The sequence below is a fragment of the Musa acuminata genome, chromosome BXJ2-5 (assembly GCF_036884655.1).
Source record: "Musa acuminata AAA Group cultivar baxijiao chromosome BXJ2-5, Cavendish_Baxijiao_AAA, whole genome shotgun sequence".
In the NCBI taxonomy this organism is placed as follows: domain Eukaryota; kingdom Viridiplantae; phylum Streptophyta; class Magnoliopsida; order Zingiberales; family Musaceae; genus Musa; species Musa acuminata.
Genome location: NC_088342.1, coordinates 6,574,511 through 6,600,239, shown reverse-complemented (window position 1 = coordinate 6,600,239; position 25,729 = coordinate 6,574,511). Strand labels below are relative to the sequence as shown.

At 39.7% G+C, this 25,729-nt stretch overlaps 2 protein-coding genes across 9 annotated transcripts; both read left to right on the top strand.

Annotated features, from left to right (window-relative positions):
- The first annotated feature begins 2,628 nt into the window (after positions 1 to 2,628).
- LOC103984320 (serine/threonine-protein kinase EDR1) lies at positions 2,629 to 18,084 on the top strand. Of its 8 annotated transcripts, none has more exons than XM_009401810.3 (17): positions 2,629 to 2,858; positions 5,925 to 6,347; positions 6,452 to 6,655; positions 7,719 to 7,910; positions 8,061 to 8,320; positions 9,064 to 9,189; positions 9,372 to 9,464; positions 10,838 to 10,933; positions 12,197 to 12,283; positions 13,006 to 13,126; positions 14,735 to 15,005; positions 15,924 to 16,047; positions 16,127 to 16,146; positions 16,276 to 16,432; positions 17,180 to 17,468; positions 17,563 to 17,635; positions 17,735 to 18,084. In XM_009401810.3, exons 2-17 carry the CDS (start codon positions 6,120 to 6,122, stop codon positions 17,815 to 17,817), a joined length of 2,424 nt encoding a protein of 807 aa, XP_009400085.2. In that variant the 5' UTR covers positions 2,629 to 2,858; positions 5,925 to 6,119; the 3' UTR covers positions 17,818 to 18,084. The 8 variants fall into 8 exon arrangements, with proteins under 8 accessions (XP_009400085.2, XP_009400083.2, XP_009400086.2 ...); XM_009401808.3 differs by having other exon boundaries at positions 9,061 to 9,189; XM_009401811.3 differs by lacking the exon at positions 9,064 to 9,189.
- A 606-nt stretch (positions 18,085 to 18,690) lies between these two features.
- LOC103984318 (trihelix transcription factor ENAP1-like) lies at positions 18,691 to 23,730 on the top strand. Its single transcript, XM_009401807.3, has 2 exons — positions 18,691 to 19,861; positions 23,406 to 23,730. The coding sequence occupies exons 1-2, from the start codon at positions 18,991 to 18,993 to the stop codon at positions 23,417 to 23,419; spliced, it is 885 nt and encodes a 294-aa protein (XP_009400082.2). The 5' UTR covers positions 18,691 to 18,990; the 3' UTR covers positions 23,420 to 23,730.
- The last annotated feature ends 1,999 nt before the right edge of the window (positions 23,731 to 25,729 follow it).

Genomic DNA, 25,729 nt, shown 5'->3' with positions numbered 1-25,729 from the left:
TCTTTCCTCGCCAACATACTGTGAGTCGAAAGCTCTCTTTCCTTCTTCTTCGTTAAGTTGAGGCTGCTCCCAGGGCTTCTGCAGGGGTTTAAATTTAGTTGCCTTGGCCTCCAAGTACTGCTCCACGTTGCCATGTTCTCAATGGTTCTTTTCTTGGGGAAGGGGCTTGGGATGAGAATGGGACATGGAAAAAGTCAAGGTCAAGCTTGGGGCTTGGATTAGATTTGACTGGCGGCTGCACTTCCGCCATCAATCTCACCCGGATCGGTCAAAGATGCCTTCATTTTTGCTTGGAGGAACGGTTGAATCCGAGGCCTCCTTTGTCTCCAAAGCACCATCAATCCCTCAAACACCTTGGAATACCCGGCAAGTTTGGAAGGGATCGGAGAAGAAGAAGGCATGAGTCATGATTGCTATGTGAGTTTGGCTGGATTCCCACGGCTGCCTGTGCACTCACAGGCTCTGAGCGCAGCATGCAGGCTATCCATCTCCTCCAGCGACGGTCAAAGCTGAGACCAAACAAAACGGAAAAGTATTCTCACGGGTGTTCCCACGAACAGCAACCGCTTTCATTTCCTTGGATCGAAGGCAATAATTGCTCCCGCGGAGATGTTGCAGATCGTAATATTTCCAAATCACAGTTGCCTTAAGACACAAAACATAGAATGATCCAAATACAGTTCATTCCCAATTCCCACACACAGCAGAGAGGTCTGTCACAGATCCAGTCACCTGCGCAGTCAAAGTCGAGGTTTTGAATTCAGCAACCCGGCTTTCTCCATGTCAACAAAGGAAGTCGGCGGTCGTCGCCATCGACTACCATGTCTCCGGGGCCGTCGTAAAAGGAATGTTTCTGTACAGACCGCGTCAACGTCGAGGTTGGGCATCAACGAACGGGAGCCATGGACAGAGTTACTTCCAGGAGAAGCTTCACGGTAGATTCACCCAAGTTACGCAGTCAAAAGAGAAGGTGATCTGACATAGGATACATCCAGAAACAGGATCATGTTGCAAGGACGGAGGAATGGAGCTGCTTGCGCTCCATCGAGTTCTTCAGCATCATCGCACATGGATCCCATGAGAAGAAGAAAGATTTGGACTGCCGACCGTAGCGTTGACTTCGTGGTGTAAGAACCGAGAGGACGGTTGACTTCTGACGAATCAAAAGAAAACAGAGGCCGTGTGACTCGCGGGTCGCTGGTGGACTCACATGTCGGCGCCACTCGTCGATTAGAACAATGATCGGATGTCTATTTCATATCCTCAAATTCAGCAGGAAAAAGTTTTTTTCTACTGGTGTTCAAAGATCACGGCAAGGGCTTCCCTGTTTCAATCTCATAGTTGCTACTTTCTTATACATTTCCCCTGTATCACGTGAAACCCCTCACCGACCACTGCTCTCTATCTCACCCATCACGAGTCTCCATAATATTGCATTAAAATCGAGGTTTTATATGGATCCGCTCCTCCCACTTGAATATTTATGATGATAATTCTGTATATATAACCTGTAATAGAACACTGTGTTTTTAGGATCACGAAGGGTGAAATCAATGTCATTTGTCAACGCATTATTACCGGAACCTTTTCTTTTCTATCCATTCTTTGTTTATTCATGTTGTATATTATTATTTCTCAAAAGATAATTGCAAGGATCGTCAGACCACACCAGAAATTACACACGTCACTTTGCCGAACTTGTTACTCGTGTGGGTCCCGAAAATATTTGGAACCACCAATTAGGTACGCGAAAGGGGCGCGTCGAAAGGGTACGGAAGCTGTTGCAAAAATGTCGAAGCATTAAATTATCCCACCGAGAAGCACGAGGACGTGAGGACCACGGAGCAACTTTGTTCGTTTACTCGTGAAAATTATACCCGAATAATCACCTTCGATTTTAATGCGTGGAAGAGAGGCCTACTGCGGGACCCACGTACACGTGGGGGTGCAACGATGCGGGTGTTACAGTGGGTGGGAGGAGTCCCGACGTCGGTGGCATCGCGTGGAGGAGATGGAGCCAGCGAGCGGAAAGCTGGCGGCTGTGAGCCCCGGAAGAAAGCGAGATCCTTTTACACCCACGAACTACAACCCAAGAGGAGACCCAGACCATCACAAGCGTCGATTCCGTCAATCTCTTGCCCAACCTCTCCAACGTTCGGTGACATCGACGTGGGTATGGTTTCGAGTGGTTTAAGTAGGTGCGAATAGCTTTGCTTCCAAAAGCCCTGGCTCAAAGCGCACCCCGCACGTGATCGCCACCGTCGCTCTCGGGCTCCCACGCTCCGATCACAGCTCACGAAATCAGAGCCGTCGGTCGACCTGCCACGTTTCGACCGCGGCTTGGTTGCTCAACTCCATCCGCGTGGGACCCGTGCGTCGTGCGCGAGTCCGCATAACTATTTGGAATCATCATGCAGTCGAGGTCCGCCGTTGGACCCGATAAACCACTAACTCGATCCGATAACAAAGTAGACATGTTAACGCATCGAACTACCTATATGCGGACGCCCGCTGGGATACCAACCCGAGGAAGCCGCAGGATGCAGCGGACGGATTATTCTTTTAATTTCAAGAAATCGAAATCTCTCTCGCCCGTTATAAATACCTCAGGCGGCCCTTAATGTTTATTTCCTTCGCCGCCTCTCCAATCGCAGCTCGACTCGGCATCTCCGATACTCTCGGTCTCGCTGCTCTCCGCGCTCCCTTCCTCGAGTCCACCCCTCGGGATCGCGATCGGTCTTCGGGCCGCGGGATTCAGGTCCGCGGATCTGAGAGGCGGGTTCCTTTCCCCAAGATCTGGATTCTTGGACGAATCGGCCGGCCGAATTTGTTCTTCTTCGGGCATGAATTGATACGAGGTGCATTGGCTTGTTTCATCTCTCTTTGGAATTTCGAAATTGGTTGAGTTTGCGTTCGTGTTATCGCAGCTTCTTGCAGTCTTCGGGTTTCTTCGTCGTCCGGTTTTTATCTGTATAATCTGCTTCATTTTGTGGTAAGAATGTCAGGGGAGCACTGAATCGCTGTCGGCACTCGGAAAAATTTGAACTTCTATTGCTGAATTTTGTTTACGATGAAGCCTCTATTCTTTTAAGGACAAGACAACACGGCACTTAGGGGATTCTGCAACCTGACGCACTACGAAGTACAGCTAGCATTTCTTCGGTTTCAGTTTATTGAACTCAAAATGAAATAGGAAAATGCTATAGAATTGGACATAGTTAAGTTAGATTGATGAAGGAAATACAAATCTAGTATTGGTTTTATTACTGGTTAATTTAGAATGACGTTTTCTTTTTAGCTGCCTCTTCTTCTTCTTGCTTGATAAAAAGAACTGTAAGGTGGATTTTACCAGCTCATGACTTGTTCTATGTAGCTCGACCCATTTAATGAATTAGCTGCTGGTGGGCTAGCTAGGGTTGATTTGAAACGAAGTTTCCTTAACGGTTTTTTTCTTTTAACTCAAACAAATCATGTTTATATTTGAACATTTATTTTTACAAAAAACCAGTTTATTCCTACCTCTAATTCAGCAGAATCAACCAATTGACGGGTTCGATTAAGTGTGACGTTGAGGTTAATGCTTTTGGTTGCTCGGACACATTCATGTATGTGTTACATTTTTTTGTTTGGGAGGTTGGAATTGAAGTTTAGATGAGGTTGTATCTTTGATCTGGGGGTAGGGAATGGAGCATAAAAGTGCTTTATGAACTAAAATGATAGGAAATATAATTGTGCTACTGCCAATTGTAATAACTGATTAAGTTACCAAGAAAAACAACCTGATGATAAGGCAAAATCAATAATCACATGAGCATCCCTGATTTATTATGCAAGAAACAAGTTAATTTTCACAACAATATGCTCTGCATGCACACAAGCTGAACAGGTAGCAATTAAAGATATGAGCCACCTCCAAGTGCTTTATAAGATGACAAAATTTTCACGCAAACTCTCATCGGGGGCAATGTTCAGATGTCAACATTCATTGAGCTTTTACATGAGTTGGCTTCGATCGAAGTTTAGCATCTTACTAACTGAGAGGTCCATTCAGTCTCCAATCTGTCATTTTTTCTCCTCATTGAGTTCAAGTTACACTTGTTGTTCTAAAATTCAGTCTATACCACACATCTGCATACGCAGTCACATGAAAGCATCCCATAAGGCCTATGCAGCTTCAATACATGGTGTAATAACATAGGAAACATGTGCAGTTAGTGTGGCTGCATATCCTGTCATATCCTGTCCTCATGTTTGTGTTTTTCCATTACTTATACAACTGTAGATACTTATGTGGCCACATATACGGTCTGCCTAAGCATGAGTATGAGGTTTCATATGCATTTCATGTTTCCTTCCTACCATAGTTGCATACACATGTTACATGCATATTTATAATTAGTCACTGAAGCAACTTTTAGAAACTATAAAGATACTTTATAAATGCTCTTGACTTGACCATATTGTCTGCTTATGTCTATAACATTATCTGTACCACATGTGGGATCAGTTATTCACCTGCATACTGCTTATGTGTTTTAAGATACATTGACCACCGGCATAATTTGACTACTTTTTGGAACATTCTTCTATGTGTTGGACTTTAGTCACTAAGCCAATTAACGCTTGAGGGTGAGTTTTTATACCTTGTCACGTCTGATACCTTAGTCGTTAGATGAAATGTGACAAAAGTATTTAGAAGTATTGGCCAATTAACTTGGAAGTGTTGTATATTTTTATAAAAATAATAGTTATTTGAAGTATCTAAGATCTATTGACGGAGCATCTTGTTGATATCACTGTTCAGTTTTGATATAAGTATTTGGGTTTTTAACTGGTCTGCAGTTGTATTTGTTGGTTTCACATTAACATGAGTTTCAATTTGTCACTAATACCAATTCCTTTGCTTGCTTTGTTAAATCTACTATTTGGATAGTTATTTGAAGCATTTGACTTGTAACTGAGAAGTTCCTTGACAAATTTTGGTATGTGGGATGGACATGCTTGTTCTTTGAGCATTTGTATTCATATTATTTAATTATATGCTTCTTTTATGTCTAGATGAGTACTATTATTTATATTCTTTTTTCTGCTTGTCTAATTTGTGGGGATGGAGATAAGAATGAATATGTCCCCAAAACTTTTGCATGCTTGCACAGAGACTAGTTTAAGACACAGGATACCTTGCACTTTTCGTAGTTTCTATTTTGCTACCATTATTTGTTTCTAAATATTTAGTTGCATCTGTGGTCACTTATCTCAATTCAGTGATAGTTTATGTACAATTCAATTACCAATTGAAGAAACAAATATATCTGGTCTATCTTCATGGCAATTCTGCTTTTTTCTATATTGTGAAAAAAACATCGTATTATAATAATTGACATAAAAAGGTGTGCATGATGGAGTTGTAGTTCCATTGTAATCTGATTTGCATGATTGACACAAGCAGGCGGCAGGTGATTGTTCATGTTAAATAAATATTTGTGATATTGCTCAAACATACTAATAGAAGAAACAACATAAAGAAGAAACTGGATAAGGTCATGAGTGATCATGTATCCACTATTGAACATCTAAACAACTCAAAATGCCTTTATACTATCTGGAAGTACCTAAATTTAGAAAATACAGTGAGTTCAAAATTTCGAGGCTACTATCAAACAACTCAATTGACTCATTCGTATCATCTGTAGGCTGCTTATCACTTATAAAGATCCATATTTAAATGTCCTATCTATTCCATCTACCATGTGTATTGTATTAGAATGATTTACCTTGTACTTCTGGTATTAAACGTAAGATGAGGCTTTCTGCATCTTAAGAAAGTTCTTGTAAAATAATTAGTATTGAGTAGCCTATTTACTTTTTTAATGATTAGAACATGATGTAATATACATTAACCCTCTCTTGACCCTGCTTGGCAGGATCTTTGTGGATTGGGTTCCCTGATTCATGTTTATGCAGATCAATAAAGATGACCAGTATGTTGGCAAAAAGTGACAGAAAAGAAAGAGCATTCAGACCAATGTGGAACTGTCTAAGATGGTCATATAGGTACTGCTTCGTTTTCATGGGGTGACAACTGGGCAAGATGCTCTTTCATTTCATATTTTTGGAAGATGGAGATGACAGGTGATTCAGCACTATCTGAACAAGGGACTTCTAGTTCCACTTGGTGGTCCTCAGACTTTGTAGAAAGCTTTGAGTCTGTTTCTTTGGATCCACGAGAAGAGACTGCATGCAATATTGGTAAAGCTGAACTCTCATGTCATACTGCTTCACAGATATTGTGGTCCACTGGAACATTTTCTGGATCAATACCGAATGGGTTTTATTCTGTCATTCCAGTAAGCAGAGCCTCTATAGCTAAATATGTTTGTTGTTGGATGTACTCACTGAAGCTCTGTTAATTGTTCATCTGTTATTTTCTTCTTTAATTGAATTTATGCAGGATAAAAAGCTTAAGGAGCTTTATGAGACTATCCCATCACCAGATGACATTTATTCTCTTGGTATGGAGGGATTTAAGGCTGATATCATTCTTGTGGATGCGGAGAAAGACAAGAAGCTTTGTATGTTGAAGCAGTTGAGTGCAGCCATGGTGAAAGGATTGCACAGTAATCCTGCTTTCCTAATTAAAAAAATTGCTGGTTTGGTGAGCCATACATTTTTGTGTTTCCCTTTTCCTTGTCTTTGGGACAATTCATATTGATTTCTTTCTACTCCAGAGCCTGACAGTCCGTGTACCTTCAGAAAATCGGTTTTTCAATTTTTATTACATGATTTGCCAGAACATACCATAGTACAAACTACAAAGTACAAACTACAAACAAGGGGGGGACTGGGGAGAGAGCGAAGAGGAGGAGAAAGGGTGGAGGCAACAAAGAAGAAGAGGATGAGACAACGGTGCAATGGAGAGGAGGATGAGGTATACTGATTTGGTAGGGCTGGCAGGTGGGGTAATAGCAGGCGGCGGCGGACATGAGTGGCAGACAAGGGGTGGTTCTGGATAGCTGAGCAGTCACACACGATAAAGGTGTAGGAGATGAAGCATGGTTTGATCTTAGAATCTTTAATTTTTCAGATTAAAAAAATAAAAAACTAGGCCAGGCTTGGGCTGCACGATAATTTGATTCACAAGGCTCACCGGACGGTCAGCGCTGTATCTCAGATGAACCACCTGAAATTGGGCCATCTACGTGCTGATTCACACCCGAACTGGTACAAGCCGAACGGTGTGTATACCAGTCTGGAGATAATTGTGTTCCTTGTTTTAAACTCAGAAACTCTCTTCTCTTATTTCTTTTACAATTTGTCTACCGGTGTGGATACGTGCTGATTCACACCTACAGCACCTCTGTCAACATAGTAATGGTAGAGCCAGTGACAATTGTGTTGGTCCTGGTGGTGGTGACGTAGTGACAGCATTACCATGATAGTAGTGTTGTAACCGTAGCGACGTAGGTGTCATAAGTGCTGTAGGGATTGCTAATCATGATGATGATGGTGACTGTGAGGATGCTGATAGTGGTGGTGCTATAATGGTGATTGACGTTCTAGTGGTTGCAAAGTGGTGGTGTGGAGTAGTCATAATATAATTGGCTATAATTCAATAATTATGTTTTGGGTCAAAAACATGCATGTTTATAAGCAGTTAATTATCATTCAGAAGAATGCTCATCCTTAGCCTTACATGGTTGATTTCTGTTGTGGATCAGGTTTTTGATGCCTATAAACGCCCGACTTCAGAGTTAAGTCCTGCAAAAGCTGCAGCAGAGGATATTTCTCACTGGATGGATAATAAAGGCGTCCAACTTTTGGGGCAGATTAGGCATGGATCATGTCGACCTAGAGCAATTTTGTTTAAAGTTCTTGCCGATTCTGTCGGTCTTGAGAGTAAACTTGTAGTGGTAATTTGTCATTTTTTTAACACTAGGATTATGTTACTAGTTAGTCCATTAACCGTAGGAATTTCATTATAAATGCATAGCTTCTTAAGGGATCTTCAAGGTTAAATATGTAATGATAATTCTTTGTCCCTTTTTTTCTATTTTGTACAGGGCCTACCTAGTGATGGTGGTGTTGAATGTGCAGATTCTTACAAGCATATGTCTGTGGTAGTTACTCTGAATTCTGTGGAATTGCTTGTTGATCTGATGCGCTTCCCTGGGCAATTAATCCCATTTTCCACCAAAGCTATATTTATATCCCACATTTCTGCAGCAGGGGAGAGTGACTCTGCTGAGAATGACTCTTGTGATTCTCCCCTCGAACCCAATAGTCCACTATACGGGCTTCCTGACAAATTGGAAGCTGAAGGGTATGCCGCTTGCAGCACTAATATTGATTCCTTGTACTTCCACTTCACCTTTCGTTATTTAATCTATGAAACTGTATCATATTACAAAACCATGTAATTATCTATCATCTCATTACAAATATTTAGACTCTGTTCTTTGTCATCAACCGAAATATATCAGTGTTGATTTAACTATTATTTTTATTTCTCAACTCGTGTGTCATTTTCTGTGTGGGTTGTCTCTTTTTTTTGGCATTCTTGATGCTGTTTTTCAACTGATATGCAACTCACCTGTTTTTCTCATCTGCAGAATGTTTTAGTTGTTTATGTAAAAATGAACTGGTGGAGGGTTGAAATACCTATAACCTATTTACTAAGAAGTGTAATCTTTCTATGCCAAAATAAAACAAGTGGACCTTTCTCCTTAGAAGAATATTAAATGTTTCTTGGGATGATAATGATTTTGTTAGTAGTAGTCCTTTTTTGATGAACACCTCTTATCTGGTTGTCTTTAGGAAGAAGAAACTGTGATATTGAGTGTTACTATGACCCATCGAATTATTTTTTGGATTTATGTTTGTGATGCTCTCTGAAAATTTGTTGCTAGCTGCCCTTGTTTTTGGTTCTTTTCTGTTTCTAATGATGGACCAAATCCAATTTTCTTTCTCACTCTTACTCTTTTGTAGTTATGTTGCCACAGTGCAACCTTTAGCTCTACTATATTTTGCTTTAGGCATATCAATACTGTTTACCTTTTCTAGCAGTCCTGAGCAAGATGAAAATCCCCAGTCTTTGTATCAGAGAAGAGTTGATGCATCATCTAATCTAACTGGTCCAACACTACGTAATATTATGCTGAGATCTACAACTTTTACTGAAAGAAAGTTAAGGTAATATTACTATACTAGTTTAAATGGTGTAAGGTTAGATTCTTGTTTCTTTCATGGTCTCTTTGCTAGAGTTAATCTTAAACAATTTACTGCGATATGCTGCTTATTCCATTTTGTATTTTGAAAACTAAATTGTCCAAGCTACATCTGTCTGCCTTTGACTATTTGGATCGTTTGATCAGTGCATCTCATAGTGAACCAAACATCGCAAATGCTATTGGGAGGCACAGCCACAGGAAGGCTGTTGCGGGACAACTGCGCACTGCTAGTTCAAGGTTGTTTTATAAACTGGTTATGAAAAACTTTATGTTTTACTTGAAGTGATTTACATGGCCTTGGTTCATGGTAAGTTTGCTTGTCACACAGTTGGAGTTATAGAAATTGCATCTCTGTATGCAAGGCCTAAGGCCGTGTACATGTGATAATCCTCAGACCACCACTTGGTGGGAATTTTCTGTACTTGGCCACCCTTCATTTGCCTTATGCATCTGTAAACTAACTCAGGTGTTAGCATCTCCTTTCCTACTTGAGAAAGCTATGCTGTTCTTTTTCCTATCCACTATTCAAAAGTATTACTGAGTTAACTGATCTATGCTTTAGGATCTGTATTTCAGTTACTAAAGAAGTAAAGAGAAATAGAAGATCCATTGAATTGAGAAGATTGGATTATTGTATTGGGAATTGAGAAGATTGCAGTGCCTGTGTCAATCATGTCAATCTGATCCAACTCTTTCATTCTGTTGTCATTAATATCTTTTAAACTCCACACAAGAATTAAATTCTTTCTGTCAGATCCACAAATTTTCATTGGCCACGATGATGGTGAGCCCCAAAGATAAACGTCATCCATATAAAGCCCCCAAGTAAAAGGACATTTATTAACCTGCAAACATTTTATAGTAAACTTGTTTTGGAGCTCGGAAGGATTTATTGGTTCACCCTGATCAATTGTTTATGCAAGAGGGAAGTTTGGTTTACTTTAAATGACCTCCTTCTGGAATTTGTTTTCTTAATTCGTACCTGTATCTTTTGTTGTAAAAACAATTCTGGTATCTCCTTTGTTGTTTCCAGAATCCGTTTTCTTAATTTGTACTCGTCTTTGTTTGTTTTAGTAAAGATCTCATTTGTTGTTATTAAAAATAAACTTATATTTAGTATTGTCCTACTTGGTGCCCTTGGGTGACATGCAAGGTTCCAAAACATGGGAGTGCCTTAAGCATCTAGGTTATTTTTTGTGATGGCACAACGATTTGGCATTCAATTTTCTGTAGCCTTGAGCTTGGATAGATTGTTACAAGTTTCAACTTTCAAGTTTACAAGATGTGCAGAAGTCTTTACTAATATGCCATGCCATCAACCTAAGAAATAGAAAGAAAGTTCTTAACCAGAGACATTTTCGAGGCATTATCAGATTTTCAGAAGTGAAAGTTTATTGATTGAGTGTATATTTTAAATGCTTCTATCTCAACGATCAACTTGTCAACCTACTAGAATAACCATGAAGGATACATATTTATGCAATTATCCAATGAAATGCCTTGTTTGCATAATCCAATGTGATATTTCTATGGATTTAGTCACTTTCTTTTCTATTATTCTTGTGCTCTTCAGATGTGCTGAGCAGAGGTATGTTTGGTTTCTTTTGCAGTCCAGAGCATCCCCTCTCTAGAGCACGGGGGCGTTCCATACTTAGTGGCGACAGGCAGTTATTTAGAGAATATACGGATGGTGTAGCTGCATCAAGGTTCTTTAACTTTGCGTCTAGATGTCACACAATAATTATTATAGTTTTCTCTGAATGTTTTTGAACTTTTTTAATCTAACTATTTGTGGCTTCTGTGTAAATACAATGAAGATTTTTCTTTTTGTTTGCAGTTTTTCTAATGCAATTTAATTGCTGTATACGTTGGTGACAATCTTTCTTTAGACATAAAATTGGTGCTATAGATATAGATCCCTAATGTAACCTAGTTGCTGCCTCTGATCCTTCCCCCTGCCTTGGGCGTTGTAATTCTCTCCCGTGTCCCTTTGATGACATTTATCTGGAATATAGCCATCACATGAATATTTTTTCTGCCATTCTTCGATGCTATTGGAATTTTGGGTTCTAGATCCCTGTGTCGTTGTGGTGCCTCTCTCTGAATTGGATGGGGTTCTTGTGCATCAAATTGTTGCAGAAAACTATTTTGAACAGTTTGTTCATTAATGAATATCTTTTAGATTTTCAAGCATACTTTGTCACCATATATACATGTATAGAAGTGTGCAAACTAGGATTATTCTGTAGGATTGTCAACATCATATAAGCAAAATTCGACAGTTTTCTTTTTTGGTGCTCATATCTTGTATTTATGTATGTTTCTGTATCTTTCATCATGCCTAGGAGAAAAGTGGCTGTTTTTTTAGGTCCATGAGACTTATAGGATAGGAGATATTCCTTCCTTTTTAATTTAAGATTGTAGAGGTATGATTCATTATTTCATTTTGCCATCTAGAGGAACAAATTTATCCATTGTACCAAGAATCAACTTCCAGAGGTTTTACATTACATCCACTGGGAATCTAGATTTGATGCAACTATTTTGATAAGCATCTTATGGATTTTATAGAAGTCAATGTGGAAAGAAAAAATAATCTTGAATGTAACTTCTGTTGTTATAAATAATACAGCTTTTCATTGTACTCTCTATCTTCGTGAAGATTTGGGCCAGCTTAGGCCCACCCTATCAATACTTGGTTCCATGAATTAATGTGATAGAAAACTAAGTGTAAATGTGATATTGACATGTTGGCAGAGACACACGTACTTTATAAACAAAGATAAGTATGCTTATCCTTATGTGTGTAGATATTTCAGGCAATTAGTTACTTCCTAACTTTTTGAGTTCAAGTATGTTTTTGCTATACAATCATTTTTCGTTGGTCCTGGTTGTGTCTATTGGTTTGGTAATTCTATTTGCATCTAAATGCTTGGCTGAGAGAACTTATTCAAGTGTTCCTGACACAGATCTGATGGCGCATCAACTTCTGATGTTCCTAGGATACGAAGAAGAAGCATCAGCATTACGCCTGAAATTGGTGATGATATTGTGAGGTTGATGTTTATTCTAACTGGACTTACTTTATTTGTCTATACCTCATTTATATTTATAGATTTGTTCATGTTTATGATTTTTCATGGTGTCCTGTGTTATCCACGAACATTCCCCTTTTTTCTCATACATCACATAAACTCTGTGATTGTGTTCTCTAAGAAAACTGTTTTTCCATTTAATCTGTGCCTTTTACTTGGAAGCATGTCCAAAATGCAAAATGTGCATTAGTCTATGTGATTAGGGGTAAAGTGCTCCCATACATCCCAGCAATTTGTACACCATGTAGCAACTTAATAGTCTATTTATTCTCTGATTTAAATTAGGTGTTAGCTGGCATCAAACTTGTGAAAACATACAAAGGTGGGCATATGTTTGTATAGAGTAAATTATTATTGGATGCATAATTGACATTGCAGACAATCTGATAAACTGTGGCTATCTGAATGTGAATTCTTAAATCAATTTAACTGCGTCCAGCATCTGCATTAGGCCCCAAAATGATGAATTCTTGTTAAACTGACTTTTTGTGTTCCTAAGGCTGGCACAGTTCTTTATTTTTTTTTTACCTTATGCAGTAAAATATGTACCTTGTCCTTTTCTCAAGACATGCAGGAATCAGTTATTTACTTGAAAGTTCCCTCTTCAAATGAATACAAGATATGAATAATCTATTATTGCTTCAGTCCCATGTTTTATTAGTCATTTTTCTGATTTCTAACAGGGCTGTTCGAGCAATGAATGAAACTCTGAAGCAAAATCGTCTCCTACGGGATCGTGGTGATGAAAGTTCATGTTTGTTCTCCACAAAAGACAAGAATCAGTTGAATGATCTACCAAATAATGTATGTTAGCCACTACCAAAGTTTAGTAAATTTTGACACACATTCTCTTTTTTCTGTAAGAGCATATCCATTTAGTAACTAGAGAGCATGGTTATCAGATACCAGCATACAACAATTTAATACAACAACAACAAAAGCATAGTGTTCCAGCTATTTGGGTACATGGATCATTTCCCATCATGGAGATTTGTGTAATGCAATATCTCTAGTTAAATCATGAATATTCAGGTCTCTTTATATTGTTTCTTTTGAAGTCTTAGGTCTTCCTCTTATGTCTTCTTACACCACTAATCATAATCGATTTACATTGTCTAACCATAGCATTTATAAGCCGCCTTTGAATATGTCCATGTCATCTACTATATAATATTTTCTCACTTTATCTCTATGAGGCCTTCATCTAATTGTTATCAGATGAAAACATTTGTATCCCATCTTTTCTAGGAACTTTGCATATCCACCTCATCACTCTTATTTTAGCTATATTAACTTTTCATGCAGTTTATTCCTAACTACCTAACACCATGATAAACATGATTGTTCTGACAACTTTCTTTTAAAACTTTCCATTTAGTCTAATGTGAACATGATGGTGAAACAAAATCCTGGTGCATCTCTATACTTCAATACTCCTGCTTGTGCTCTGAATATCTTTGTCAATATAAACCTGTTTAACATGTATCCAAACATGTTGTTAACGATAACCTCTCTTGTTGATTTGGCTTAATGGTTCACAGTGTGAGTCCATTATTAAATCTATCCTGATATGGGACATTTGAGTTCTCATCTTGGATTTCTGTAGCTTTTGAAGGTTTCTTGTGTTGAATTATACAAAGCTGATGGTAGCATCATTGAAGATAACAGCTTCCATTATAATCCTGCACTCTCTTTAACTTTTTCTACTGCTGAGATAATTGCTAATGCTTGTTTGTTGTTTAGTTATAATTTGTGTATATTCATGCATCCTTTATGTTTTAATACCAAGACAAAGGGAAATTCGTCTATTAATCTGCTTCACGTCATTTTCGTTAAACTCCATTTGCATGTATATTGATAATGTAGCTGAAAAATCATAGTGAAGAAGGTTCAAAGGAGCTTCAATAGACAGTGTTTTATAATTATTCATTCTTGGTTGTAATTAATGCTGATGCCGCACGTGATGTTTCTCTCTGAACTTCTATTCTCGGTTTGGCTGATTTTGCTGCTTCAAGCATCAGTATCTGCTAGATTAACAGGTTTTAAAATGCCACTGGATTTGGTCATGGATGTTGTAGAAGTGGAGTTTTCATTGGTATTTTCTAATCATGAAGATTAGATGGAGTTTTTGAATCATGAGTCAATATTTAGCAATGTATTACTAACACTGCTTCCTGATTATGTTTTGTGTCAAGAAAATTTATGTGGAGTTTTAATTAGAGATTTTGATATGAATTGATTATCTAATTTTCCATGTTTGGTCCACATCAGTTTAAATTCTCTTGATTCCTACTATGTTGATCACCTCTTTTCATCTGTGTCACACTTTTTTTTGGAAGTTTTAAGTGCTTTTGTGAAGTTAAGCATATTATTTGTCATTTAGGTTTCATATTTCTTTCCTTTATTGGTCAGGATGAAGCACCTTTTCAACATTCTGGGGCATATAATAGCTTAAGAAAACAGTCAGGTTCCAATCAGAAGGCTATATCATTGCCTTCCTCTCCCCATGAGTATAGTAGTACGAGTACTGAGAGAAATGGAGATTCTTCAAGAGCAGAAGACATGGTTTTAACATGGAACAAAGTTTTGCAGTCATCATCATTTCTTAATAAGCCTTTGTTACCTTTTGAAGAATGGAACATTGATTTCTCAGAATTAACTGTCGGCACACGTGTTGGAATAGGCAAGTTATCTTGTAGCTTGCATCTGTTTTCAGATTTCAGTTTCCTGATCAGTATGGTAACATCCATGTGTTAGTTGATAGGCATCGTAGAAAGCTAGTATATTCAATGGAAGAAAATGCTTTACAAAATTTCTTGCTAATTTTTGTTATTAAATATCTTTTTTTTTTCCAGTACATAATTGCATGATACTTTTTTGGCAGAATGCACCTACCCATGTCTGGAGTTAATTAATACCCATTAATATATGGCAGTAATTGTGTATATTTTCATGGTTCATTGCTTTCCTTCTGCTGTCAACATCCTCAGTTGCATGTTTTCCTTTTTGTTTTTGGGCACAATGTAACTGTCTGTTTTTGAAGTTAGTGTACGGTGGTAATTGTGTATATTTTCATGTTCATTTCTTTCATTCTGCAGTCAGCATCCTCAATGTGATGTTACAGTGCAACCAGTCTGCACACTTTTGTGTCGTGATGGCAATGATACATGCTAACCTGTAATACATTGAGAATATGGCATGGAAAGAATCACAAATGCAGCTTCTTGGTTTGCACATAAGAATGTAACCCTATTAGCTGGATGCCTTCCAAAATTTTCCATCCAGAGGCAGAGACTTTTAGCTTAAATCTCTCTGCCTCAACAACCCCGCCTGGCCCCTCCACACAGCCCCCAACCCACCCAACCCTCCCCCACGCCCCCCCTCCCCCCCCCCCCCCCCCCCCCTCCTCTCTCTTCTTCCCTCTTTCTTTTATGTGCATACATTTGAGGTCACTTTTGCATTCCAAAATTTTATTGTTTGCAATAGCTTTACTTTAATCTGTTCCATTCTATTCTTTCTGTTATATTCTATGCCAATTTCTTGATCCCTGAAAATAAAGCAGACTGTATATTTGAGAGGAATTTGTTCAACCTATCTTTAGGTTTCTTTGGTGAAGTTTTCCGTGGGATCTGGAATGGTACTGATGTTGCAATAAAAGTCTTTCTGGAACAAGATCTGACAACGGAAAACATGGAAGATTTTTGCAATGAGATCTACATTCTAAGGTAAAGAATTCTTGCATTCAGAGAAATTGGTTTTCCTTTTTTTCTCATGGTTATTCTGACTAGATTTTCTCTCTTTCAGCCGTCTTCGACATCCAAATGGTAGTATATTCATCCAACTCAAAGATTCTTCATAAAATGGTCTTTTTGAAATATGAAACTTGTGTATTTATATGTATCATTCTGTACAGATTGTTTTTTCCCTGAAATGTTGATTTATTCTTTTTTCAGTCATTTTATTTCTCGGTGCATGCATGAGGCCTCCTCACCTGTCGATGGTAACTGAATATATGGAGATGGGATCTTTGTATTATCTTATGCATATGAGTGGCCAGAAAAAAAAGCTGAGCTGGCGTAAGAGATTAAAAATGCTTCGTGACATATGCAGGTGCTCACATATTATGTCCAATATTTATCCTCCATATTTGATAACATTTCATCTCCTATGAATTTTCTTTTAATTATCTGCTAAAGTTGCACCACGCTGATTGTGATGCCTTACAAAATTTATATTTTAGTTTAAATAACTATACAAATCTTTAGGTAATTTTAATTTCACAAAAACGTGATTGCACTGGCATTTATATTTCATGCTAATATCTCCCTTTAATAGGTTCTATAAGTTTGATATCTAAACTCTGCCTCCTAAATAAATATTGAAAATAGACGGTACATTTTGCTCCTTGTCATACTTTCTCATCTCTGGTTATTCAATCATGACATTACTTTATTGTATACTTCTTATTTAAATGTATTAGAAGAAAATTTGGTTAATAAAGTTCCTGAGTAATGAAATAACCCGTTGGTTAATTAGTTGCTCTGCTTAGGGGAGAAAACCCTAGAAAATAGTTTTGTTTTTTCACCATCAGATTGTAATTTGAGCATGCCTCCAAAAATTGAGCAGGGACGACTGGTAGTTGTCAATGCCAAAAAATAAACTCACTGGTGGTAGTGTTAAATATGCATATAAGAGAATGCTTTAGAAACTCCTTGGGTTTTTAATGTGTACCAATAGTTGTCAAAACAAATGTTATTTAACAGTTCTTTCTTAAAGTTCCTAATCTCTGTTGAGATATACAAAGTGTTAAGTGTACAAAAAATGAACTGATGATATGTTTATTTTGTTTCTGGGCAGAGGATTAATGTGCATACATCGAATGAAAATAGTCCATCGTGATCTTAAAAGTGCAAACTGTCTTGTGGATAAACACTGGACAGTTAAGATATGTGATTTTGGGCTTTCTCGAGTCATGATAGATGGTCCCTTGAGAGATAACTCATCTGCTGGCACCCCAGAATGGATGGCTCCTGAACTCATACGCAATGAACCATTTACAGAAAAATGCGACATTTTCAGCCTTGGTGTCATAATATGGGAGCTTTGCACTCTCAATAGGCCATGGGAAGGCATTCCTTCTGTTCAAGTAAGCACGGGTCAAGTCTTCTCCATAATATCATCTTTAAATGAAGACGTGTAAGGTAAGAAAATTCCCTCACATGTATTTTTCTGTTCTTTAGGTGATATATGCAGTTGCCAATGAAGGAACACGTCTGGAGATTCCTGAAGGTCCTCTTGGCAAGCTAATCTCAGGTACTCCCAGATAGATCCGAATTGTAGTAATAATCTCCAAGTGCTATCAAGTAAATTCACTTTTGCCGATAGCTACCCTACCCCATATTTGTGTTGCAGATTGTTGGGCAGAACCACATGAACGACCAAGCTGTCAGGAAATCCTCGCCCGCCTGCTCGACTGTGAGTACACCTTGTCTTGATCTTTACATCGTAGCATCACGTGTACAGCAAGCCCAACTGTTTCCATTGTTGTAGATCTTCTTCTTCTTGTTCTTTTGGTGTAACCATGTAATACAAAATTTTCAAGCATCCTCCAAGTGCAAATTTTTGTGTCATTGTCTGTTAAAGAATGAGCACCAAGTGTTTCTTGAAATATATAAATGTACCGAGGGTGTGAGGCACGGCTGTTACCGTATTGGACTTTATTTTTGTTGCAAGGAATTAAGCTTGGTGACTTGTATGGCCTCTATCACTGCCCCTACTTCTGCGTATCATATTAATCTCTCTGTTTGAACTCACTTCGCATAGTGAGTGACATCCCTAGTAAAAGTCTCGCTACTTGGACGGGTTCTGCCACATAGCAACAGTTTACGTTGTAGCTTTCTAAATTAGCCGCCCCAATTGCGTGTGCTTTGTATGTTCGAAATGGGTGATAAGACCCTCCTCCCTACATCTCCCCCCTTCCTTCTTAACACTGCCCATGCGCAAAAGCGATCGAAATAACTCGATAGTTCGTTCTCAGCTAGGAAGGACGATAGTGAGTGAGGCTGTTCTCATGACGACATGAGTCGGCCCGAATCCAACAACTCTGAGGCGAGCAAACGATTTCTCGATGGGCCCCCGCATTGCGGCCTTCAAGCACAAGCGTTTCCGTTCTGACGCCTCGCCGCGTTGGATTGGGATTGGGTCGCGCTTCTCCCGCTACCCAACGCAGGACGCGGTCAAACCGTCGCTACGACTCGTCGGCTCCTTCTCCTCCACTGTTTTCCAAATCCCACGTTTACCCCTCCTCTGTCTGGGTAATAATGTAATTGCATCGGTCTCCATCTCCTCCTCGGACTCGGTGGCGCCGCCGCCTCTCAAAGACCTCGAAAACCAACGGTGGCGATGCTTCGCCATGGTGGGCCCCGTGGCGCCTCTCACAATCGAGCGCCAACGTCGCCGCACGCGCCTCCTCCCCTCCCCCTCTTTCCCTCGGCGACCCACTTCACGTGCACCTCACGTGACCCCCGGCGCCTTTCGCCGCTCTTTCCACTTACCCACCTCTCCGTCGAACCCTAACCCCAACGACGACGATTAAATAAGACGTCAAACAAGGACCAAGAACAAGAAAGAGAAGAGGGCCAAGGCAAAGTAGGGCTTGGATCCGAGAGATGGACAAGAGGGAGGCGGCGTCGACGAGGCCGCCGAACCCGGCGCTGCCGTACCGCGAGGACTGCTGGAGCGAGGGGGAGACGTCGGCGCTCGTCGACGCCTGGGGCGACCGATATGTCGAGCTAAACCGTGGGAACCTCCGCCAGAAACAGTGGCAGGAGGTCGCCGACGCCGTCAACTCCCGCAGCGGCGCCGGCCGCCGCCCGCCGCGCACCGACGTACAGTGCAAGAACCGGATCGACACCCTCAAGAAGAAGTACAAGGTAGAGAAGGCCCGGATCGCCGGCGGCGGCGAGAGCCAGTGGCCCTTCTTCTCCCGCCTCGAGGCTCTCGTCGGATCCGCTCCGCCCCCGGCCGCGAAGAAGCCCTCCGCCTCGCCGCCGCTCGCTCTGCCGCTCCCTTCCCACCGCAAGGGCTCCGCCTTGCCCGCGGCTCTCGCACTGCGCCCGGCGGAGCCGAGGGAGAAGCGTACGGCGGCTGCCACATCGTCGTTCCCGGTGGACAACCCGTTCTTCAGGCGCGCGGCTGCGGCTGCTGCGGCGGCCGCGGAGGATGACGAGGACGAGGACGAGGATGAGGATGAGGAGGATGAGGGATCGGCGTCTCTGTCAAGGTCATCGTCGAGGTCTGGAAAGAAGCCGAAGCGGGGGAGGGAAGGAGAGGGCAACGGGATCCGGGAACTGGCTAGGGCGATTATGAGTTTTGCGGAGATCTATGAGAGGGTGGAGGAGTCAAAGCAGAGACAGATGATGGAACTGGAGAAGCAGCGGATGGAGTTTGCAAAGGCGCTGGAGTTCCAGAAAATGCAGATCATCGTGGATTTACAGGTGCAGCTTGCTAAGATCAAGCGTGCCAAGCGATCGGACACTGGTGAGTTTTGTTTCGTTTTATCTCTATTTTATTGTATCCTTCTGTATTTTATTTGTAGGTAAACCTTCATTTTGCTTCTAATTCCATCTGGTTTCCTGTGTCGACTAGTTCTCTCCTCCTCCTCCTCCTCCTCCTCCTCCTCCTGTTAATTGTTATTCCTTCGTCCGTTGATATAGTTCTGTAGGTTACTTTTGCATCTACCAATTGTTTCTTTTTCTTTTGGTTGCTGTAGATATGATTGCTAGAGTCGGGAATCTACATATGCACGCACTGTTCTTATTGATTATTCATGTCTGCATACTTTTTTGGAACTCTTTTCTTAAATCCATGTAGTTTTGATTTATTATGTGAAATCACTAGCAAATTGCTGGAGCAAAAAATTCACTACATGTCGTCTTGCAGATAGTTCGATCCTGGACTTCCTATGCCATTTAAGCAAAATTAGTAGAATCGGGGACACAGTTAAGAAGCTTCTTGTAGAGTTCCACTGAAGTTTATATATGGAACAAATCACTTTTACTCGTATGCGATCTCTGCTGTATAAAATCTACAAAGACATCTCTTTTTTCATGAGTCATTTACAAGGGTAAACCACAAATTTGAATGGCATATCCCCAGATATGCATGCATCTCAATACAGACTAATGGTATATTCCCAGATTTGCATGCGTTTCAATAGAGTCTAACTTTTACATGGCTAATTGTCCTTTTCATGATTTATTGTATTTTCTCTTGGATTTTTTTCTAAAAATTGAAGTAATGGAGGTGGGTACCAAGCGGGATTAGTTCATGACAGGTATGGATCTATTTCTGGGGGTTGAAAAACTCGTGCAGTGTGTTTGTTGGTCCAACTTTAAGTTCAGACTGCAAGGTTAGTAATGAAAAAGTGCTGGAGTTCATTATATTAGGGTATGCTTTAAGGGCATCGATTTTCTACAGTTGTAAGAAAATCATTTAATAATTTGTGCAATTTAATTCCCTGTGGTGTCCTGAATTGATATATCTTTATAAATTTGGAAATCGAGTTAAAATGAGCAGAACCGGATGGAAGTACTATAGTTACAACTGTCAGTTAACTGATTAAATTTACTTTTGGACCCATTTAATGCTATAAAGTTAACCGACCATTTAGTGCTGGACACCTATGACCAAAACTACTATTAAAGGGTACTCATTCAATGACAAAAGAACCAAATGTGCAGGTTTCATGTTTTTTCTACATTGAAACATCCTCTTATTGATTATTCATCTTTGGGAAAATTTAAATTGCCTTTTTTTCTTGGTTGAGAACGAATATGGACATTGCAAAATATATGAGAAATACATGTATATGAGATTTTTCACATCTATAGATTATTTTTGAAGAAAAGGTTTTTGCTTGAAAAATAATCTAGGATGTGAAAAATAAAAAAACTACTACGAGAATTTGTGATTTGATTTTATCTATCCTTTATAAAGGACCGTTTGGCAAGAGTTCTGTTGTTATTGGCAAGAGTTCTTTAGATTAGGTGAATTTCTCATACTATTTAGATCAAATGGCTACGAGGCATGAGATAGCCGAAGAGACTAGTATGATAACATTGACAATTTAATTTTCTCCTTTTTTTATGGGGATGGGAGGACCTTTCTCTCCTACCGATTTTACATGTCAGACATGTCTTTCATGAGTTGATTTTAATGGTGTTCATTGATTGAACTTGTTCAAATGGGGTAGGCTGATTTCACATTTAGCAAGATCCCATTTTATATTCCTTTGTGTAGTACATGGTGTTTATCTTCTCAGTCTGCTTATGATTAAGTAACACCTAACTGGTGCTAAGTTTTAAGGTGCTTTAATTGTAGTTCCTCTTAAGATTTTTTTGGGGCTTTGGATTGGGACTGTTTGGAATTCTTTAACTGGGATGTTAAGAAAATTTTAGCAATTATTCAGATAGTACACTTGTATGGTTGGCTATTTCTGAGATTAAATTTTGATAGCGTTTAAAAAGGATCTTAAATGTTACCTTTAGGTGTTCTAATCAATAACTTCTGATTATTCATGGCACACAACATTTTTTTGCCCTTAGTAGGGAGTTCTGTAATTTGATTACAAGCTGGATGGTGATAGTTGTAGCATGTCTTTTAACTTTTGGGGCATAGGTCTCTCAGATTCCATCGATGCAAGTACATGATAATCCTGTATGAACTGATTTTATGCTAATATGCTATATCTTGTACCTATATATTTTTATATATGCTCCATGCAAACTTGTGGACACTAAATACATATACTTATTGAATGGGCTCCATGTGGACTGAATAAATCTCTAGAGAAGAAACATTATCAGGATTTGGTTGATGAGTTCCACATGCTTCATTGGACATCTCTCCCCCTCTTTCAGTATGTTTTATCTCCTTTATTTTTCATTTTAGTTCTACAAGATATGCGACGTGATATGTATCATATATGTGTAGTGCCCATCTTTAAAGGGCATATTTGGAGTAGTAATTAAGAACTCCTTCAATATAGTCAACTTTCTTTGGTCCTCATCTTGTTTTTAAACTTCTCTTTAAAATATATGACACATGGTACTCAAACTGGCAGTGAAGTACTTTCATGCACAAAATGGCCTTCTAGTTGTCACCTCCTTTTTAGCTATGCGCCCATGTGGGCTCTTTAGATTTGTGGTTTGTGGAAATAAATATTGGGTGTAAGACAAGCTGCCTATTCTAGGGTGATATTTACTAATTAGCTTTAATTCGAGGTCAGGTGGGGCTTTGTTCTTATCATCTCAAAATCATTTATCCTAAGTTGGATTCCAATCTAGATTTATAAGAAAACCACTAATACAATTGGCTCTCTATGACAGAGAAAACAAATGTGACAATGTTTTCTGAAAGTATAATAAGAGAAACTTGAAGAACCTTATTCCCACTCAGTAGGATTAGAGTCTAACTGATCTGGAGACTCAAACCGGACACAGTCCAGATCCAAGGAGTGTGTTCCATTTTTCAGCTAGCCTGATCTGTATGCAGCATTGACCGGTCATCCTTACAGCTTTTGTCACATAAAAGTAAACTCATGTTTAAAATCAATGACTTTCGCATGGTGAATTTCAACCGAGTTTGACAAATTTCAACCAACTGTTGTTCCATTAGTTGGGATGTTTTTTTTTTGCTTTTCTTCTTATGGTATTTCATCATAATTTCATATACAGGGTTTAGCAACACTGATTCATGCTGGTATTTTCTCATCAGTCTATGAACTGGATGGTCCGTCCTCAGCAGAATTTGTCAATCATGGTATTACAACTCATGATTGACAAATGTTGTCAACTTGTTGCTGTTACGCTGTCGTTATAATGAACATACTGACCCTTCGACAAATGTGGTGTCAATACTGTCGTTATTAGTGATGGATCTTTTACTGAATAGGAAACTGTTCAAGTTTACATCTGAATAATTCTTATCCGTATATATTAGTGGTTCACGATGCACATAGATTTTTGTTCCGTGTCACCTCTTCTTGGATGCATACTGAGGTTTTTCCATTTTCCTTTTTCAGATAGTTATTCATAGCTGAATCGATTGGAGAGAAGATTTTGATCGTGTTCGTGCAACTCCATCACCATTACACACTTGGAGGACACAGCAACCGATCGTCAACAACGCTTGATTGTTCATCAGAAGCTATATGTTATCGTCGGGTGACATCTTAGTATGGTGCCATCAGTAGTATCATTTGATAAGTAGTTAGGAAGCAGAAGGATCTGAAGCATCGTTTGGTTGGTCTGTGCAGAGCCACTGATCGTATGCAGACAAGATTGTGGATGCCACATTGCATCATACGCATGTTTATTTTTGTTTACTGAAGAAGAGTTAGTTGCCTATCCCTTTTTTTTTTTTTCCTGTCTTTAAACCTATCTGCAGGACTCTTTAAGATTTCTGGAACCAGGAGGCTCAGCCATTGCACTAATACAAAAATTAACCCAATTAGAACTTTGTTTTAGCATGTACATATTTGTATGCTTGTATTCATATCAAAGTTCATTAATGTTTAAGAAAGTGATATGGGGGGGGGGGGGGGATGATACTTCGCCACAGGATTTTTGTTTTTTTGAGTCAGCATAAAAAAGATTTAGATTATAAAAGGTAATCCGTGATATGGTTATGGAGGTCTCGTACTTCCTACTCTAATTAATAATACTCTTTTAACGTCCTATTCTAAATTTGGTATAATCGAATCCAACTGGAACCAAATCTAAATCACAACAGCTGGCAGCACGCACCTTGGAACAGTTGTGCTGGTTGGGAACTACTGTTGGTCCTTTCGATGGATGGATCAGTGTGTCAGCAAACGGTGAGAGGTCGATGCCCAGGGCGTGGGGTAAGCGGGCTCAGGCCTTCCAACTCTTGTCAGCTTTGAAGTTGCTCCAGCTACTGCTTCTGACCTTTTCTACTGGGTGTGGGGTGGTGTTCCTGTGGGTCCTCCTGCTTTCCTTTGTGTGATCGATTGTTTTGCTTTACCATTTATTTGCTTGGAAACGATCAGCGAGCGGCATGGGGAAAACAACTAGTAGATGGGCAGCCGAGAATGTGATCAAAGAATAAGTGTGGCTGCGGCTGAATTGTGGACACATACATGACAACGGTAGAAGAAGAAAAGCGAAGAAGCATTTGACTGATGGAAGACACCAACACCGATGGGGCCTCCGTTCATTTTGGTAGAAGGGGAAAAGGCTGCTCCAAAAAGATGAGATGATAGATAGTATCGATTTGTTCATATTGCATGACCAGACACCAAAGCTTTTCTGTAATCCTTCTGAGACATCGAACCCCAGCAACTGTATCCATGATCTTTCTGCTGCTGTTCGTTTTACAGGCCATGACAAGGACAGTGGCCTCCTCCCCATCAGTTGGTGAGCTCCTTAATTCTGATGCATTGGCTAGCTTGCGGGATGCACAAAGGTGGTGGGGGGTACCGCCACTGTGAGCTCACATGCAATGTTGGGCAGGAACAAGCGCCATGGCTGTGGCTCCCATCTTCTTTCTTTCGAAAGGCTGGAGTTTGCTGTATCATTAAACAGCAGTGTGGGGTTTGGCACTGCCTGCAGGCCACATGGTTCCTGGGAAGAAAGACCTCGGTGGGTTTGGTTGATCCCTCCATTGTTCTTTGTTTTTGTCCTTGTCCTTGACATCTCAAAGAATCATGGATTGTGTTGGCTACATTTTCCTGTGACCAGTAGTAGCAGCAACTTTGTTTAGCTCTAAAGCCTGCAGTACATGATCAGTCTTGTGGATCATTGATCCAAATCATTTTTTTTTTGTTTTCATGAACATATTCACACATCATGTGCAACAAAACATCAGCTTTCTTCCTACCTCCATGCCATAGAAAAATTATCCCACTAAGAAACAACACTATCCTGTCCTCCATCCCCATCAGCATAAACAATTAAAGAAATAGTGTTGGCGTGCTTTCAATCGCAGGCCATCTCAAAGTACAGAACACAACCTTCTTTTGCTGGATTCCCTCAGGACCACCTCTGCAGGCCACAGAGGATGAGAGGAAAGGCTGAGCTGACATGAAAAAGGATTTCCCTCTTCCTCACCAACCCTCATCCCCTCTGGTTCAATGTGAATGAACAACCAAGTTCTAATCATACACACATTTTCTCCAAAAATTTGAGTTAGATTCCTACTGAATGTGTTATACAATAATGTATAATACCTCCTCATTTTCTTCTTGTTGGAATTTAGGTGTCATGCATTTATCAGAAAAGAAACCATTGGTTAGCTGCCAATCATATGATCAAGCCTCTTTTCATATTGATATGATGAAGCATACAAATATATATATATATATATATATATCATCACTCTACTAAC